At 40.3% G+C, this 17,903-nt stretch overlaps 1 protein-coding gene across 5 annotated transcripts in view; it reads left to right on the plus strand.

Moving 5' to 3' along the window:
* slc35d4 (solute carrier family 35 member D4) overlaps positions 1 to 17,903 on the plus strand; it is a 178,172-nt gene that overhangs the window by 121,504 nt on the left and 38,765 nt on the right. For 2 of the 5 annotated variants that reach the window (XM_043688004.2, XM_043688003.2), the window contains one exon: positions 2,048 to 4,640. The exons of the other annotated variants lie outside the window; for them this stretch is intronic. In XM_043688004.2, coding sequence (XP_043543939.2) covers positions 2,048 to 2,120 — 73 coding nt within the window. In that variant the 3' untranslated portion in view covers positions 2,121 to 4,640. Of the gene's footprint in view, positions 1 to 2,047; positions 4,641 to 17,903 lie in introns of those variants that run through there. 5 annotated transcript variants of the gene reach the window in all.

The following is a 17,903-nucleotide window of genomic DNA, read 5'->3' on the forward strand; positions in this document are numbered from 1 at the left end:
AAGGGCAAGAATTAGAGTTTTGTTTTAATTTGTGGGATGTGAGTTACATCCCTAAGTAAGTTCACATTGTCAGCAGGTTTAGACACATCACGCTTGCTGAGTCTTAACAGCAGGATAATAAAACCCAAAGATCACAGACTGTGGCCACACCATTGATTACTGAATGAGTCAGACAGGAAGAGATGTAGAATAACAATTAAGTACCCTTTCAAAGAATATTTACAGATATAAATTTGTCTTGGCTCAAAGTACATAACCAATGAATCCTGTTATACACAGCATGATCTTTGAAAGGGGTGAGACCTTGGTTTTGATGAAGATGAGCAGCAATTCCTTGGTGCAAAAACTAATAGAATAGAGAAGGGAAGACAGCTCAGGGAAGCAGTTGGCAATTGACTTGGGAAAGAAGAAATAGAATCAGGAATGAGAAGTCTGATACAGGAAAGGAATGCAATGTTCCAAAAGCATCAATGGAATCAAGAGTAAGATTTTTGCAAAGTTAGCCACAATGACAAGAGTGAAGCAGTGGAGGCAAGAATAACCAGGCAGAAGAGCTTCTGAGAGAGGGAGAAAGATTTCTCACTGTTAGACAGCAGGATGCAGATCTTGACCGCAAATAATTTTTCAAGAGGAGTCCTGAAATTCTTTCAATAGACATAAAATAACTTGAATGTAGTGGACCTTGGAAAGGGAAGATTTACAACACAGAAACAAAGTAAGCCTTGAAATGAAATCGGTGGATTTTAATGCCCTCTAGCATGCTGACTTTGCTGCTAGTGGAGAGACATTTAATCAAACCAGTGAGTTCAGACGCCACACTGTTCCAGTAAAGTTCATTTAAGGGTCTTATGCCACAATAGCTGGCATTAACCCAGCAGTAGCTGAGCAATTTACAAAGTGGAACCTTGAAATTTAAACTCTTGTTAGGGTTACTCACGGGCTTCATGGAGCAGAGGATCCCTCATTCAAAGTCACAGAGTCTGATTGAGAGACCCAGCATAGGGACATGGAGCCCACTGAGAGCCATCGCTCTGCCTTTGCTGCCAAGCACTCCTCTTACACCCTACCTGCCATCACTCCCCTGTCACCCGGGTGCCTTACCAATCCTTGGCCTCAGGTAGGTGCAGGAGCTATCATTGCCCCACATGAAAAGCTACAAGTTTCTAATTAGCTGGCAGCTCTCAGTCAACATAATTTCCACTCATGAAGTCCTTGACCTTAAGGAAGTCCCACCATTGCCCAGTTAAGTGCCTTAATTCAGTGGGCTATCCTGTAAAAAGGGCAGTGTGAGTCTCTTGCTGCCTGTCCAGAGCCCCATTGCCTTCACATACTGCCTAATGAGCCAAACAACTGTCTTCTGTACCATATCATTGTTAATTTGACCTACATTTCAATAGTGCCTTTCATGCCAGCAGGAAGTCTCAAAGAAACATCCAGTTAATTCATTATTTTTAGATCTCTAAAAACAGCAGCCAATTTTCTCCCCAGATTTTACCAGCAGCAAGTAAGCCTAAATGACCAGTTAATCTCTGTGCTTTTTGGTGCTGTTATTGGAGAATAAACATTACCCAGGGCTCCCTCTCTTCTTTCAACACAGCTATGAGAATGTTTCACATTCACCAAATCAGAAGGACAAGGTTGAGTGACCTGGAGACAAGTTCTGAAGAAGTCATATCCAGGCTTGAAGTGTTCATTTACCTTCTCCCACCATAGATGCTATCAGTCTCGCTGAGCTCTCCAGCACTTTCTGTTTTTATTTAAGACCATGTTGTAGGTTTGGATTTTTGAAAGTCAGTCCCTCGAGAAGCACTGTTTCAACCCAGCTGTGAAGTATCAGCCTATCATCTGTGAGGATTGTGATCACAACCTTCTAATTCAGAGGCCAGTATGCTCATAATATACTCAACTGACATAAAAACAATGAGTTAACTCCATTTGGCCCTAGTGGTATCAATGTGTCCCAACCTCTGTTTATTGCCTGCAATCAACTGAGTTTGAACTAATAATGTAATTTGCTTTCTCTCCCTCTCTCTCTCTTTCCCCCCAGCCTCATACTTTGTGCAGTAGGAGAAGCTTTAATTGTTTATGCCGAGAGGAATGGAGCAGAAATAAAGGGATGAAGATGGTGCCATATATCTTGTTTCAAAGCCAGTTTCTCAAAAGAAAGGGTGTACATGTTACAATTTTCATTGGAGAAGCAATTTTCCCTTTCCCAACTTTCCACCAATAGACATGATTGAAGAATCCATATACAGCTCAGTGATTAAGATTCACCTCAAGGCCTTGGATATACATTTTTTTAACTGTGCCTTGTGAGAACCTAAAGAGGAAGAAAATAGCATTGTATCTGGTGACAACATTGTGTGTGTGAGAACCACTTTTAGCTTTACCTTCTCATGCTGGGAACTGGATCACTGCAGACAATTCACAGCAGAAACAGGAAATGTACTACTCTCCTCTGGATGCCCCAGCCCTGTGAAAAAGCCTCCGAGAGGATTACTGTGAACAATGCAATAACGCAAATAAAGATTATTTAAATAGATCATGATTTGTTTCCCAAAGATATAAATATGAATATGTTTTTAATGCTTTCTCATTGTTCTGGTGTCACGCTGGTAAATAAGATATAATTGGAAAACGTTGCTGGGAGAATTGTCTTTCATGAATTGCGTGGCTTTCAATTCCAGATGTGCTCCGGTACATAAAATATTAACTGATATGTTCCAAATGATATTATGCCAGTCAGGTTTACCTATTCATTTGTTTCTCATAAATGCTAAAATATCCTCTTCCATGAACAGATGACATCTTTTAAACTTTTATTTAAATAGAAGGCAGCTAATAATAATGGAGCCTGGTTACGATAGGAACAAAATGATCAGAGGATTAGATAGGGTAGAGAGTGAAAGTCTTTTTTTCTAGGATGTTGACGTCAGCATGTACGAGGGGGCATAATTACAAATTGAGGGGTGATAGATTTAAGACAGATGTCAGAGGCAGGTTCTTTACGCAGAGAGTGGTAAGGGTGTGTAATGCCCTACTGCTAATGTAGTCAACTCAGCCACATTAGGGAGATTAAACAATCCTTAGATAAGTACATGGATGATTTTGGGATAGTGTAGGGGGACGAGCTGAGAATAGTTCACAGGTCGACGCAACATCAAGGGCCGAAGGGCCTGTTCTGCACTGTGTTGTTCTATGTTCTTAAAAGTAAAATTCTTGAAATGAATTTTTATTATTTACAATTTATTCAGTATCCAAGGGCCAAAGTGGAATTGAAGCATGTACTTCAAATTTGTTGAATGTTAATTTTTTTAATAATCTATTAAGATTCACTGCCTTTAAGAAATATAGCAATAGCCTGTTGTGTCTTTAAAAGACTATTTGTTAGACCTGCCAAGTCATTTAAAAAAAGGGACTCGTGTAGGCCTTGTATGCTTTGACCTGTGTTTATTTTAGATCGTTCTTTGGTGATTGGATAAATCACTTACACTTTTGGTATTGCTTGTGGAGTAATGGGACTTGATTTTCAGCACACTGCTCCCACCGGAGTTGCAACAAAGTTTAGGGCTTTATATGGGATATTTTGAATACCGACAATGGGTAGCTAGACATGGAGTAACAATAACTGGTAAAGGATAAAAGGATGATTCCAGTTCTTTTTTATATTAAAACGAACAGCACTGGAAGCAGTTTTTTAAAGATGGAACAACTATCCTTGTTAGGTTTACAAGATTTGCCTGAAGCAAAGCTAATAAAATTTGCAAAGGAGTTAAAGGTGGAATAAAATTAGCAAAGGAATTAGAGATAGCTGATGTACTAACACAGCGTTTAGGATTGGTGGAAGGACAAGAGAGGCCACTACTCCAAGTCAAATCATTGGTGTTAGTTATAATTCAGATACAGTTAGAACAAATTCAACATGAAAAGGAAATGAAGCAATTAGAAATTGAATTCCAAAGAGAAAAAAGAAAAGTAATGAACTTTGTTATTGGAAAGGTTGGAAAAGGAATTGGGAAGTAAAAAACATGAACTTCAGAAGAGAAAAAGAAAACGAGAGAGCCCAGTCTGGCCTATTGAACATTCGAGATTTTAATCACTGCACTACTGTTTCTGAAAGTCCACAACTCTGGTGTAGTCTTGAATCTCCTTGCCTTCCTTATCATCTTAAAATCTATATCCTTCACTCTCTCATATTTCAGTGAATGGCAATCTGTATTTCATAATACGTGTATATCAGTATATCTTTGGGTTGATGAAGGTTTATTTTAGAGCGAGATAAACATCTTGTGTTTAACATGAAAATGAAGAAATGGTTGCGTGAACAGATTGCAGCTGACTTCGAAGATTGCAAGAACAAAATAATTGAGATTTTCTCAGATCTTATTTTATACTGTGTGTTTTATTGTAGCAATTTTCTCAGTGTTAATAATACCATGCCTCAGAGGAGACATTGCATTCAAGTCTTCCAATGAGTGTAAGCATATATAGTGTATTCTAAATTGACCTAATTGTGGTAACATTAGAATTCAGTTCCATCAGACATGCTATCTTTTATAGATGTCAAACTGAGCCTCTTGGTGCCTGTTCAATTGGATATTAAAGGTGTACATAACCAAAATCTTAATCTATAATACTAAGAGCAGATTAAGTGGTGATTATTTATTTGTTTCTTGTAGGATGTTGCAAGTCGGTTGTTTCATTTGCATACAATACAGAAATTGCTTTAAAAATAATTGATTTCTTATGTAATGATTTGGGATGTTGAGAGGCTGTGAAAAGAATTTTCTATAGGTTAAGTTAGTAGTATTTCCTTTCAAGTCAATGAGCAATTTTATTTTTGACCATCACATAGTGACTGTGCATGACCAAGGGGACCAAGTGGAATTCAGGTAAAAATTGTGGAATAGTATTCTAGCCTCTGAACAGCAATTCAAATGAAATATTTGAAGATGTTGCTGAATGTGTAAATGCCCCCAACCAAGAACTGTCACACTCAGGATAGGAGGAGGAAAAAGGACAAGCCCAAATGCTCATTTAAAATCTTGTATGTGTGTTTAATGCTGTATTTTATATAAAATGTTTGGAGTCATAGAGTCATAAAGATGTACAGCATGGAAACAGACCCTTTGGTCCAATCAGTCTATGCCGACCAGATATCCCAACCCAATCTAGTCCCACCTGACAGCATCCGGCCCATATCCCGCCAAACCATTCGTATTCATATACCCATCCAAATGCTTCTTCAATGTTGCAATTGTACTAGCCTCCACCACTTCCTCTGGCAGCTCATTCCATACATGTACCACCCTCTGTGTGAAAACGTTGCCCCATAGGTCTCTTTTATATCTTTCCCCTCTCACCCTAATCCTATGCCCTCCAGTTCTGGACCCCCCAACCCCAGGGAAAAGTCTATTTACCCTATCCATGCCCATCATAATTTTGTAAACCTCTATAAGGTCACCCCTCAACCTCCGACGCTCCAGGGAAAACAGCCCCAACCTGTTCAGCCTCTCCCTACAGCTCAAATCCTCCAACCCTGGCAACATCCTTGTAAATCTTTTCTGAACCCTTTCAAGTTTCACAACATCTTTCTGATAGGAAGGAGATCAGAATTCAAGAAAGCTTGTTGATGAAAATTGAGCTATTCATTTATGCCCAAAGCAATGTATAAGTTTTTCTCATAATTGGATTGAAATTTGAGTGTGAAACATAAAATGTAATCTCAGAATAATAGCACAATAGCTTTAGAACTACTGATGCACTGCAGAGCAATTAAGAACACTTTCTAAAAGAAAGTAAAATGTAAAATCTCAGTTTTGCAGTCTAGTGACCTGCTGCATCAAAACAAATGGCAATCAGGGGTTTATTGGGCAAAAGAAACACAACTGAATAAATTTGCCTCATTATTTCTTTGCCTGGTTAATATCGGTCTCTGAACAAAAGCTGTTTTGAGCTGATCAGTAGCTTGCATGGTTCAAATATACAACTGCAGCTGAAAACTGAGCAAGCTAACATTTGCTGTAATATTCAGCAAACCTGTAATCTGTCTAATTCAGTTTCAGGACCCTTTGGTTTCCCCACGATAACACCACATACTTTTCAAATCCAGCTCATTGGTTTATTGTGCAGTGGTGTGTCTTTGCCTCTGAACTGGTTAATTAGAAAATATCTCCTAATCTGTTTTATTTTGTAACTGAAGAACACGTATTGGCCAGAAAAACAGGAATAAATCTCCTGCACTTCTTATAGTGCCGTGGTAATTTTCACATTCAGTGTGGAAGGCAGAACTCTGACTTCAGTTTTAACATCTGAGATTTAATACCTCTCCAGCATTCCCTCAGTATTGCACAGTAGTATTAACCATAGTTGTTGCACTTACAGCCTGAAGTGGGAGTTATACCAACAACTTTGTGTTTTAGAGACAAGTGTTCAGGAACTAAAGCTTAGCTGATATTATGGGCATACAATGTGTACTAAAAAGGTCAAATTCAGGGATTGGTGTCCAAGAGAACATGCAAGTTAACTGGTTAATGGGATTTTATATTTCAATATAAAGAACTTCCTCGTGCATAATGAGATAAAATAGGTGTCCTTAACTGTAAAATGGCTGAAATAGGTGACCAGACTATTCAACTAAATCTGTCACCTCTGGTCATACTCCACATGCACTGCAAAGACTTCCATTATCACACTCCCAGGGCAGTTAATGCTTCCTTGCCAGCATTGTCCACACCAATCAACACCACTTCATTCATTTTCAAAAACATATTTTTGTTCATTTAAGTTTCTTAGGTAAAGTTTATGTTTTGATCATGATGAGGGCTGACAATTTTGGGAAGTTAACATTTCTGCATTTTGAACCAATAAGGTGGACGATTATCAAATGGGATTAACCAATTAAAAATATCAGTAAAAATTACATAAATTGCTAAGGAGCAATTCATGCTTACATGATTTTCAGCTGACAACTAATGCTGACAGAGGTTTTTGTCTAAGACTGACCAAAGCTACTTTCTCAAATCAGTTCAAATGTTGACAGACCTTTTCAGAGCTATTCTGGAAATGCATGTAGTCAACAAATTATCAGTAATGCAGAGGATCTAGGGAGCTGTGATAACTGTAAAAATGTTTTATTTTAAAAATATACTTCATTCATTAAAAAAGCTCTGCATATATATGTAGTCACAAATTAGATTTGATTCTGTACAGTAGCATATCAAGGAAACAAAGCTTGGTGTTTGACTCCATCCAAAAACCAAAGACTTCTCCTACACATACAATACTGTATTTACATATATTTGAGGCACCAAGAAGGCCCCATAATTAAACGGACCCTCATTTACCTTCAAGAGAAAGACCTCAGGCAGTGGACTTTTCCCACTGTACCTTGGTAGCAGCTGCCCCAAGCTTTAGTGTGTCCTTCAGCATGTACTTCTGGATCTTGGAACCTGCCAGTCTGCAACACATGATCAAAGTCAATTCCTTGTTCTGGAAGACTGATAATTGTAAAAATGTGCTTAAAGAACTCAGCAATACAGGTGCTGCACTTGTGAAATTGGTCAGAAGGGATTATACGACAATTTCCAATTCATCCATTTTCATTTCTGTAGTGAAATGTGGATAGTGGGTTTTCCCAGCTAGAATCTCATTTCCAGGTTCTGGTTTTGAAGGGAATTGGTTTGTACAGTTCACACAAGTTCTAAAGCTAATGGTGTAGGTTGGGAGTTGGGAGAGTAGAGACTCAGACAATCTGCGTGGTGGTCAGTGGGCAGGTTGGTTGCTCTGGGGGCAATAGGAAGGAATGGAATACAGAGAATCCAGGGCAAGGGAAGGTCATAACGCCTTTTTGAGGCCCAGTAGCTTCAAGGGGAAGTCAAAAGTCTTATCTTAAAACAGGCCTGTTGCAGCTTCCATGAAAACAACTATGGATGCTGGAAATCTGAAGTACAAACAGAAGGTGCTGGGGAAACTCTGTAGTTAATGTTAAAATGTTAACTCTGCTTCTCTTTCTGCTGACGTTGCCAGACTTGCTGAGTTTCTCCATCATTTTCAATTTCTGTCAAACTCGGGTAAAAGTGCTAAGTTGAGGGAAGGCTAATTTCAACAGGAACTGGGAAAATTCGACTGGGGCAGTTATTTGAAGGTACATCCATATGTGAAATGCAGGAATCTTTTAAAAGCCAGGTGATTAGAATTCCGGACCAGTATGCTTCTGTGAGGAGGAAAGATAAGGATGACAAGATCCGGGAACTTTGGACAATGAGGGTTGGCATGGTGGCTCAGTGGTGTTCCACAGCACCAAGGACCCAGGTTTGATTCCAGCCTTGGGTGACTGTGTGGAATTTGCACATTCTCCCTGTGTCTGTCAGGGTTTCCTCTGGATGCCCTGGTTTCCTCCCACATTCTAAAGCGATGCAGCTTAGGTGGATTGGCCGTGGGAATGGAGAATTACTGGGATGGGTCTGAGAGGAATGCTGTTTGGAGGATCAGTGTGGACTCGGGCTGAGTAGCCCATTTCCACACTGTAGGGATTCTGTGAAGTGGGGTGAGGTGGATAATGAGTACTTGACATTGGTATTCACCAACACAAAAGACATGGATGATGGTAGATTTATAGAGGTGTGTGTTTATAGTCTAAGGTATATCAATATGGAGGAGGAGAGGTTGGTTGTCTTAAAAAAAAAGAAGGCAGATAGGATCCCAGGGCCCGATGGAATCTATCCCAGGATACTAAGGCAGGAGTTTGTTGAGGATTTGATGGATATCTTTGTATCTGCCTTAGCCATTGGTGAGGTCCCAGAAAACTGGAGAAAACCCAATGATGTCTCTTTGTTCAAGAAAGGCAATAGGGATAATCAAAGAAATACAGCAGTGAGTCTTACATCATCGCTAGGGAAATTATTGGAGAAGATTTTTAGGGACAGGATTTACTAGAATGTGGAGAACAATAGACTTATTAAGGATGGTTAGCATGGTTTTATCATGGGGTGGTGTCTCATAAACCTGATTGAGTTTTTTGAGGAAATGAAGAAGAGTTGGGCAGTGGATGTTGTCTGAATGAACTTTACTAAATTTGATCAGGTCCCTCATGATAGGCTGGTCCAGAAGATCAAATTGCAAGGAATTCATGGTGAGTTGGCAAGTCATAGAAGACAGTGGGTAGTTGTGGAGGGGTGTTTTTTTCACTTGACGTCTGTGATCAATGGTATTCCACAAAGATCAGTGCTGAGACCTTTGTTGTTTGTAATATACATAAATGATTTTGATGAAAATGTTGGTAGTCCGATCAGTAACTTTGCAGATGACATGAAAATTGGCAGAGTTGCAAAGAGTGAGGAAGGGTTTCAAAGTGTGCAGCATGATATAGATGGAAAATTGTGTGAAGAAATGGCAGATGGACTTTAATCCAGATAAGTGTGAGATGATGCATTATGGGAGGTCAAATGCAAGAGAAAAGTATGGCTAGACTATTAGGAGCATTGATGGGATCTTGGGATGCAAATTCATCGCTCCCTGAAAATGACAACCCAAGTAGATAAGGTGGTAACGAAAGCATATATCATGCTCCTCTTCATCAGTCAGTGCAAGACATGTTGCAATTGTAAAAGACTTTGGTCAGGCCACATTTGGAGTATTGTGCACATATCTGGTCACTACACCACTGGCAGGATATGGAGGTTTTGAAAGGGTGCAGAAGAGGTTTACCAGGATGTTGCCTGGAGGTTGGACAAACTTGAAATATTTTTGTCAGGGCATCTGAGGCTAAGGGACGATCTGATAGAAAAGTATATAAAATTATGAGAGGCATGGAATGGGTGAATAGTTAAGAGTCTTTTTCCTGGGATGGAAATGTCAAATACTCAGGCATGGGTTTAAGGTGAAAAAGGGAAAGCTGAAAGGAGATATGTGAGAAAAGTGTTTTTACACAGAGGGTAGTAGGTGCCTGGCATGTGCTGCCAGCAGAGATGGTAGAAACAGATATAATAGTAAAGTTTAAGAGACATTTAGACACACACATAAACAGACAGGTAATAGAGAGATATGGACTACATATAGGCAAATGGGTTAAGTTTGGAATGGCATCCTGGTCAGTACTGACATGGTGGCCTGAAGGGCGTGTTTCTGTGCTGTACTGTTCTATGTTCTAATCTAACTACCTCTGTCTTAAAAATATTCAATCATCTACTTTCTGAGGCAGAGAGTTCCAAAGTCACACAGCCCTAGTCTCTTCATCTGCATCTTAAAGGACAACCTCTAATTTTAAACAGAGCCCTGAGTTCTGTACTCGCCACAAGTAGAAACACCCTTTCCATGTCCACCCTGTCAAATTAAAACCATTCAGGATAATACATACTTCAGTCAAATCACCCCTTCTTCTAAGCTCCAGCAGAAGCAAGGCCTGGCTGTCCAACCTTCTCTCATATGAGAATCCACTCACTCCAGATATGAACCTGGTCAACCTCCTTTGGACTACCTCCACTGCATTTACATCCTTCCCTAAAGAAGATCAACCCTGAATAATATCCTTATCTTTCTATACAGTTCCTCTCCTAATAAAACGTAGCAGCCCATTGGCCTTTTTGAACAGAGTAATGTTTTGTGACTCCTACTCCAGAACACCTAAATCCCTCTGCACCTCAGAATACTGCATTCTTTCTTTAGTTAATACTCTTTTTTTTATTCTTCCTGCCAAAGTGGACAAATTCACATTTCCCTCCATTATACTCCATCTGCCAAATTTTCACCCACTGGCTTGAAGTCATAGAGTATTACAGGACCGAGGCACTTTGGCTCAACTCATCCATGCTGACCAGGTTTCCTAAACCGAGCAAGTCCCATTTGCCTGTATATGGCCCATATCCCTGTAAATCTTAACTATCAACGTAACTTCCAAATCTCTTTTAAATTTTGTAATTATACTTGACTCTACCACTTCTGGCAGCTCATTCCACATACGCACCACCCTCTGTTAGGGATGTAACTCACATCCCACAAATTAAAACAAAACTCTAATTAAAGGACAAGCCATACTGTCCTCCTTGCCATTCTGAATCCAAGCCATTGATGAGACAGAAACAAAGACACCTTTCTTTGTGGATAGAGTTAACTACTCAGTCTTACAGCTCCCTCAACACATCACTTCTGTGTGTTCCCCTTTATTCTTTTCCTTACATTTTCCCAAGGTTTTCAGAGATGTTATTAAGCACTTTTGGTGCAGGTGGGACTTGAACCTGGATCTTTTGGCTCTGTTCTCCCTTGATAGCTCCCTAATCAATTAACCCCAACCACCAGTTTTACTACCTTCTATTTTAACACCCCTTTCTAAAGCACCAACCTCTGCATTCAGCTCAACACCCTTTACCACTTCCAATGCAATCTCACGACTACCCTTTCAGAATCGGCAAAGGGATTAGTGACCACTGATATTCTTGTACTGTTCTCTATTGACCCCAATTCTTGCCCTTCTTTCCCCTGCACCTTCCCATTTGCTGCACTGTCACCTTGTCCAAACCTTTCATCCAGGGCCCCAACCACTCTTTGCAGTGGAATAACTTGGAGATGCTGGTGTTGGACTGGAGTGTACAAAGTTAAAAGTCACACAACACCAGGTTTAATTGGAAGCACTGCTGGACTTCAGCTTGGTGTTGTGTGATTTTTAACAGTGGAATAACAATTGATTTCTTCCAACCTGCTGCATTAACTGCTTGTAAAGATAGATTGGGCGATTGCTCTATATATATATCCTTCCAATGTGTGAGTAGGAGTGAACCTGATCTCTGCTCATGTGCCATTCTAAGTCTTCAACCTAGTCCCACTCTGGTGATGGCCTTCTAGCCATGTCTATATACAGCTCCAATCCAAGTTTGAGTAGTAGAACCTCATTTTTATAATTGGCATTTTATAACCATAGAGTCATCCAGCACGGAAACAGACCTTTTGGTCCAACTCGTCCATGCCAACAGTAACATCTTTGTAAATCTATTTTGCATCCTTTCCAGTTGAATAACAGCCTTCCTATAGCAGAGCACCAGAACGGTCTTACAAAGGGCAGTGATCAAGACATTGGCCAAGCCACCTCTCTCCTGATAAGAAGAGTTCTTCTCTCTGGTCTGTTGGCTGTGACATTGTCATGTGCCAATGATGACTGGTATTTACTTTCTTTTATGAGATTAGTTCATTACCATGTTGATGGGATCCTTGCCAGTTTCAGCCTGTTGGCCAGGGTGGAGTAACAAACAATATTCAGGGAGGAGAGCAGTGATCCTGTAAAGAGTTGCTCAGTCCCTCAGGGCTGCAATTCTCCTTCATTCCTGTGAAGACCAATCCTTTGACCTCAGCAATGTCTGTGCAGTTTCTTAGGGCAGCTCCATATACCACATCAGTCACTCATCTCCACAGGATTTGTCATTGTATGATGAAAAGATGATGAACATGTCTTGTGTATAAATTGGATCATTGTGAGTAATTGTTGGATATCGTCAACCTCACTCATTCACTTCAAACTGCCCTGTCATTGTCCAGTGACAAGCTGGACATCGATCTAAACACAATAGCTATAACCTGGATGTCTATGTTGTGTCAAGCTCTGCATGTTCTCCAACATGGAGCTAACCTTCCTCTCGGTTTGCCCTGGGATAGAAAGGTTATGGGCAATTTGCAAGTGACCTCAGTGTCTTCTTTGATATGGCTCATCCTGTATTTGATAATTACAGAAAAGGACCCCCACTTAACCTATCAATATCACTCTGCAACTTTATTATGTCTTTTTCAAAAAATACTTTCCAACTTCTCTGTGTTATCTGCAAAATTAACCAATAATGAAATAATTAATGCAAATGGTAAAACATTGAGGATCTAGCACAGATCCTTGCAGGACTCAACTTGTCACATCCTGCCACTCAGACAAAAGATCCATTTATGCCTATTCTCTATTTTCTGCCAACCAACCAAACTCCAATCCATGCTATTTTGTCACCCTCTACGCAATGCATTTTTATTTTCTAGCAATAACATTTGGTGTGGCACTTCATCAAATGCCTTCTAGAAATCCAAAAATAGTACGTCAACAGGGAGGAGAAAGTGAGGACTGCAGATGCTGGAGAGTCAGAGTTGAAACATGTCGTGCTGGAAAAGCACAGCAGGTTAGGCAACACCCGAAGAGCAGGAGAGTCGACATTTCGGGCATAAGCCCTTCATCAGGTATGACCTGTTGTGCTTTTCCAGTGCCACACGTTTCATTTACACTACATCTACAGCTCCACTTAAACCACAGTGCACGTGACTACTTCAAAGTCATCCAATAAATTTGTTAAAAACGTGGCAGATGGAGTATAAGGTGGGAAAGTGTGAGGTCATGCACTTGGGGAGGAAGAATGGAGCATGGACTATTTTCTAAATGGCGAGAAAATTCAGAAGTCTCAAGTGCAAAGAGACCTGGGAGTTCTAGTCCAGGATTCTCTTAAGGTAGACTTGCAGGTTAAGTGGGGAGTTAGGAAGGGAAACACAATGCTGCTATTTATTTCAAGACTAGAATATAAAAACAAGGATGTACTATTGAGTCTTTATGAGCCTCTGGTCAGACCACATTTACAGTGTTGTGGGCCCCATACCTCAGGAAGGATGTACTGGCCCTGGAGCAGGTCCAGAGGAGGCTCACGAGAATGATCCCAGGACCGAAAGACTTAACATATGAAGAATATTAGAGGATTCTGGGTTTTATACTCAGTAGAGGGCTGTAATTTCCTGTCTTTTGCTTTCATCCCTTCTTTGGCCGAAGGGCTTGTTTCCGCACTGAAGGGAATCTAATCTAATAGGGTCAGAGGGAAATGGGTCGGGGTGTGTTACTCTTCGGAGGGTCGGTGTGGATTGGTAGGGGCGAAGGCCTGTTCCGCACTGTAGGGAATCTAATCTAATCTTTAAACAGGGAGGTTACATTAGTGATTTTTTTCAGTCCTCTGGGACCCTCCCTGACTCCAGTGATTCCTGAAAGATCACCACTAACACCTCCACGATCTCTTCAGCCTTCTCATTCAGAACTCTGGACTGGAGTACATCTGGTCCAGGCACAGTGGAACACGGTTATGGGGATATTTCAAAAAATTCAGAATAAATATTTTCCCACTTTAAACAAAAAATTTGAAAGGGAGGATGAGGGGAGATCTAACTGAAACTTATAGAATACTGAACGGCCTGGACAGAGTGGATGTTAGGAAGATGCTTCTATTGGTAGGAGAGATTAGGACCCGAGGGCATAGCCTTAGAGTAAAGGGAAACCCTTTAAAATGGAAATGAGGGGAACTTCTTCAGCCAGAGAGTGTTGAATCCATGGAATTCATTGCCACAGAAGGCTGTGGAGGTTGGTCATTGAGTATATTTAAATATTTAAGACAGACATAGATAGGTTCTTGATTGTCAAAGTTTATGGGGAGAATGGAGTTGAGAAATTTATCAGCCACGATTGAATGGCAGACTCGATGGGCTGAATGGTCTAATTTCTGCTCCTGTATGTTATGGTTTCTGTTTGTGTATCCCTGGCCTAGAATGCCAATTCACTTCAGCCAACTCAGCTTTTATGTCCATGTATTTGCCCTTATTTAGATTGAAAATACTAAACTTAAACCCTCTTCTCCCTTTCAAACTGGATTTAAGGTTCAATTGGGCATGCCTTAACTCTGAAGACATTAGTTAATCCCTTCAGGTTACACAATACCAAGACAAATAAAGCTTGCTCTCAGGCCGCTTCAAAATGTGCCACTCTAAGAAACCAGCCCAAACGCATTTTGAGTCCTTAATGGAGCTCTTGCCACATACAGACCTGGACTTGTGTTTGGAACTCAAACTGGAGAGGAGACTTTCACTTTATTAGTTTGGGTAGGATTTAAACACAGGCCTTGGAAGTGAAATTCCAGTTTGCTTGCCAACCATTTGTCCACATGTTTCTTTTTACTAACTTACAGAATCTTATAAATGGTTGAAAACAGGAGTTTCATCACTTTGCTGAAATACCATTTTGGAATTTGTAATGTCCAAATACTTGAACCCCAAAAAGAGAGATGTTTGCTTAAAAGATCAACAATTACTTGAGCTGTAAAACACATAATTGAAAATCAGAATATATTAACTTTTAAATACTATTGCTTGTTTGTTGGAAACATTGAGGTTGTTGAACAAAATAGAATTTCAAATGTCAGTGCAGAAAGGTACAGATACCTTGGTTTCCTTATTATAGTGCAGTTTGAATTGGCTGAGTTTTAATCTGATTTAGGATTAAATACACCACTCATTCCCCTCCAGCTACAGTAAGATTTACTGCACTGTTCTGTAATTAACAGGAAAAGAAACGTTTTAATATAATTTCAATATATCCTTCTTAATATATCCTCACCATCTCTCTTCTATACATTATTCCTTAAAGCTGAATGCAAGGTTTTAGTGTCCTGTCCTAAAGTCAACTTCTTCGGCTTAGTTTTTGTGTATATTCTGCTATGACATACCTTGGGGATGTTCTACTCTAAGGGCACTATGTAAGTGAAAGCTATTGTTGATTGTATGTATGCTCTTGAGAATCAATGAGAGGGAACTTTACCAACACACTGGAACACTTGAGTTGCCCAGTTCCACCAGCAAGCAGATATCCACACACGGACTTGCTGGCTGTGCTGGGAGACTGAATATGTGAAGTATGTCTGATGTTATTCAAAAAAGAATTGTTTCCCCCTAAGAATAGCCAAGAACAGCAAATACATTGCATTGTGCAACCAAACAGCAGCCAACAGCTTCTGAGAAACAGTTTTCCAAGGTTAAAACAATATTATGATGTTCTATCATTATTGCATTTTAATTGTTTTGAGGCATTTTGGTATTGAGGGAAAAGTCTGATTTTTTTTGGACTCTGATCCTCAATCATCGATTATCAAGTTTGAAATCAAAGTAAGCTTCTGTTACGTTTCGATAACTTCTAACTGCGCAGAAATGCAAGAACCTGTGGTAAATTTAAACGTGACACTTTTGGCAAAGTTTTTTGTACTGCCATTGCATAATGGAAATCTAAGTAGCTACTGTCCATAAAGTTCCATCCTTTCAGGAGTATATTCCGATCTACATTTCCAGTGCAGCCAATGTTTCTCTACACAAGGTTGATTTTAAATCCTGGGTGGAAAGCACTGAGTCTCTAAATACCTGTGGATGACCAGGCAATGTTCGCAGCATATAAATATATAAACATATAAAGAATATTGAGATATTCAGAGGAAGTGTGGGATTAATTGATGAAAGGAGTAGGAGAATTGACATACAAAGGGATCTGGGTGCATAGGTCACAGATCCCTGAAAATGACAACACATGTGGATAAGGCAGTCAAGAAGGCATACATCATGTTTGTCTTCATCAGCTGCAGCATCAAATATAAAAGTTGGAAATTTTTTTTAAAAACTTTAGTTCAGCCACATCTGGAATATTGCATGCTGTACTGGTCATCACGCTACCAGAAGGATGTGGATGCCTCGGAGAGGGTTCAGAGAAGATTTATCAGGATATTGCCTGGTCCACAGGGCTTTAATTATGAGGAGAGGTTGCATTGTTTTCACCTGAAAGATGGAGGCTGAGGAGCAACCTGATAGAGATCTGCACAATTATGAGAAGCATCAATAGGGTGAATAGTCAGAGGCTTTTTCTGAGAGTGGAAAGGCCAACTACAAGAGGCCACAGGTTCAAGCTGAGACGAGGAAAGTTTAGGGAGTAGAGCAGGAAACATCTTTCATGCCGAGGGTACTGGCTGCTTGGAACGCACTGCCAGTGGAGGCGTGGAGCAGGCACCTGAGCAATGTTCAAGGTGTATCTTGATAGACAATGAATGTGAGGCAGACAGAGAGATAGAAACCACACATAGGTCATCAACAGTGAGTCTAAAAGAGGAATAGAAAGCAGAGCAAGCTTGGTCGGCCAAAGAGCCTGTTCCTGTGTTCTATTGTATTGAATTCAAGGCCAAAAAGTAAATCTTTTTGAGAAAGCAGAGGACTTGGTCAAGCCAGTAAGTGGGGTCTTTGCATCCATCTTCACTAAAGAGGATACTTTAACTCTCTAGAGTGGAGAAGTTAATTAGAATGGATAGTTGGAGGAGAAACTTAAAAGATTGGCAATACTGAATGTAGAAAAGATTCTTCCATTCATTCATAGGATGTCAGGCCAACATTCGCTGACCATCTCTAATTAACTCTCAGCTGGTGGTGGTGAACTGCTTCCTTGAATCGCTGCAGTCCATGTGCTGTCTATATAACTAGAGTGCCATCAGGGAGTTGAAGGATTTTGATGCAGCAACACTACTGATACAGTAATATATTTCCAAGTCAGGATGCTGAGCAGCTTAGAGGGAAGCTTTCAGGTAGTGGTGTTCCCATATAACTGCAGACTTGATCTTCTGGATGGTAGTGGTCATGAGTTTTGAAGATGCTGTCTAAGGGGCTTTGATGATTTTCTGAGTACATCTGAAAGGTAGTGCACACAGCTGCTACTAAGGTGGAGGGAATGAATGGTTGTGAATTGGTGCAAATCAAGCAGCCTGCTTCGTCCTGGATGGTGTCAAGCTTCTTGAGTGTTGTTGGAGCAGCAATCAGCCAGGCATCTTGCCCGCGTGCCTTATAGACAATGAACAGGCTTTGGGGATTCAGGAAGTGAGTTATTTGCTGCAGTGTGCCTCACCTCTGACCTACCTGTGTAGCCACTGTATTTATACAACTAGTTCAGTTAAATGCATAGTCAACGGCAGTCCTTGCAAAATTGATAGTTGGGGATTCAGCACCATTAAATATCAAGGGGTGACCTCTTTCTTGTTGGAGATCGTCATTTCTTGGCATTTGTATAGTGCTACTCCTTAATGCAAATCTGGATATTGTCCATGTCT

Source organism: Chiloscyllium plagiosum, unplaced genomic scaffold, assembly GCF_037043375.1.
Source record: "Chiloscyllium plagiosum isolate Xiang-an unplaced genomic scaffold, Cpla_swu_hap1 HiC_scaffold_4, whole genome shotgun sequence".
In the NCBI taxonomy this organism is placed as follows: Eukaryota; Metazoa; Chordata; class Chondrichthyes; order Orectolobiformes; family Hemiscylliidae; genus Chiloscyllium; species Chiloscyllium plagiosum.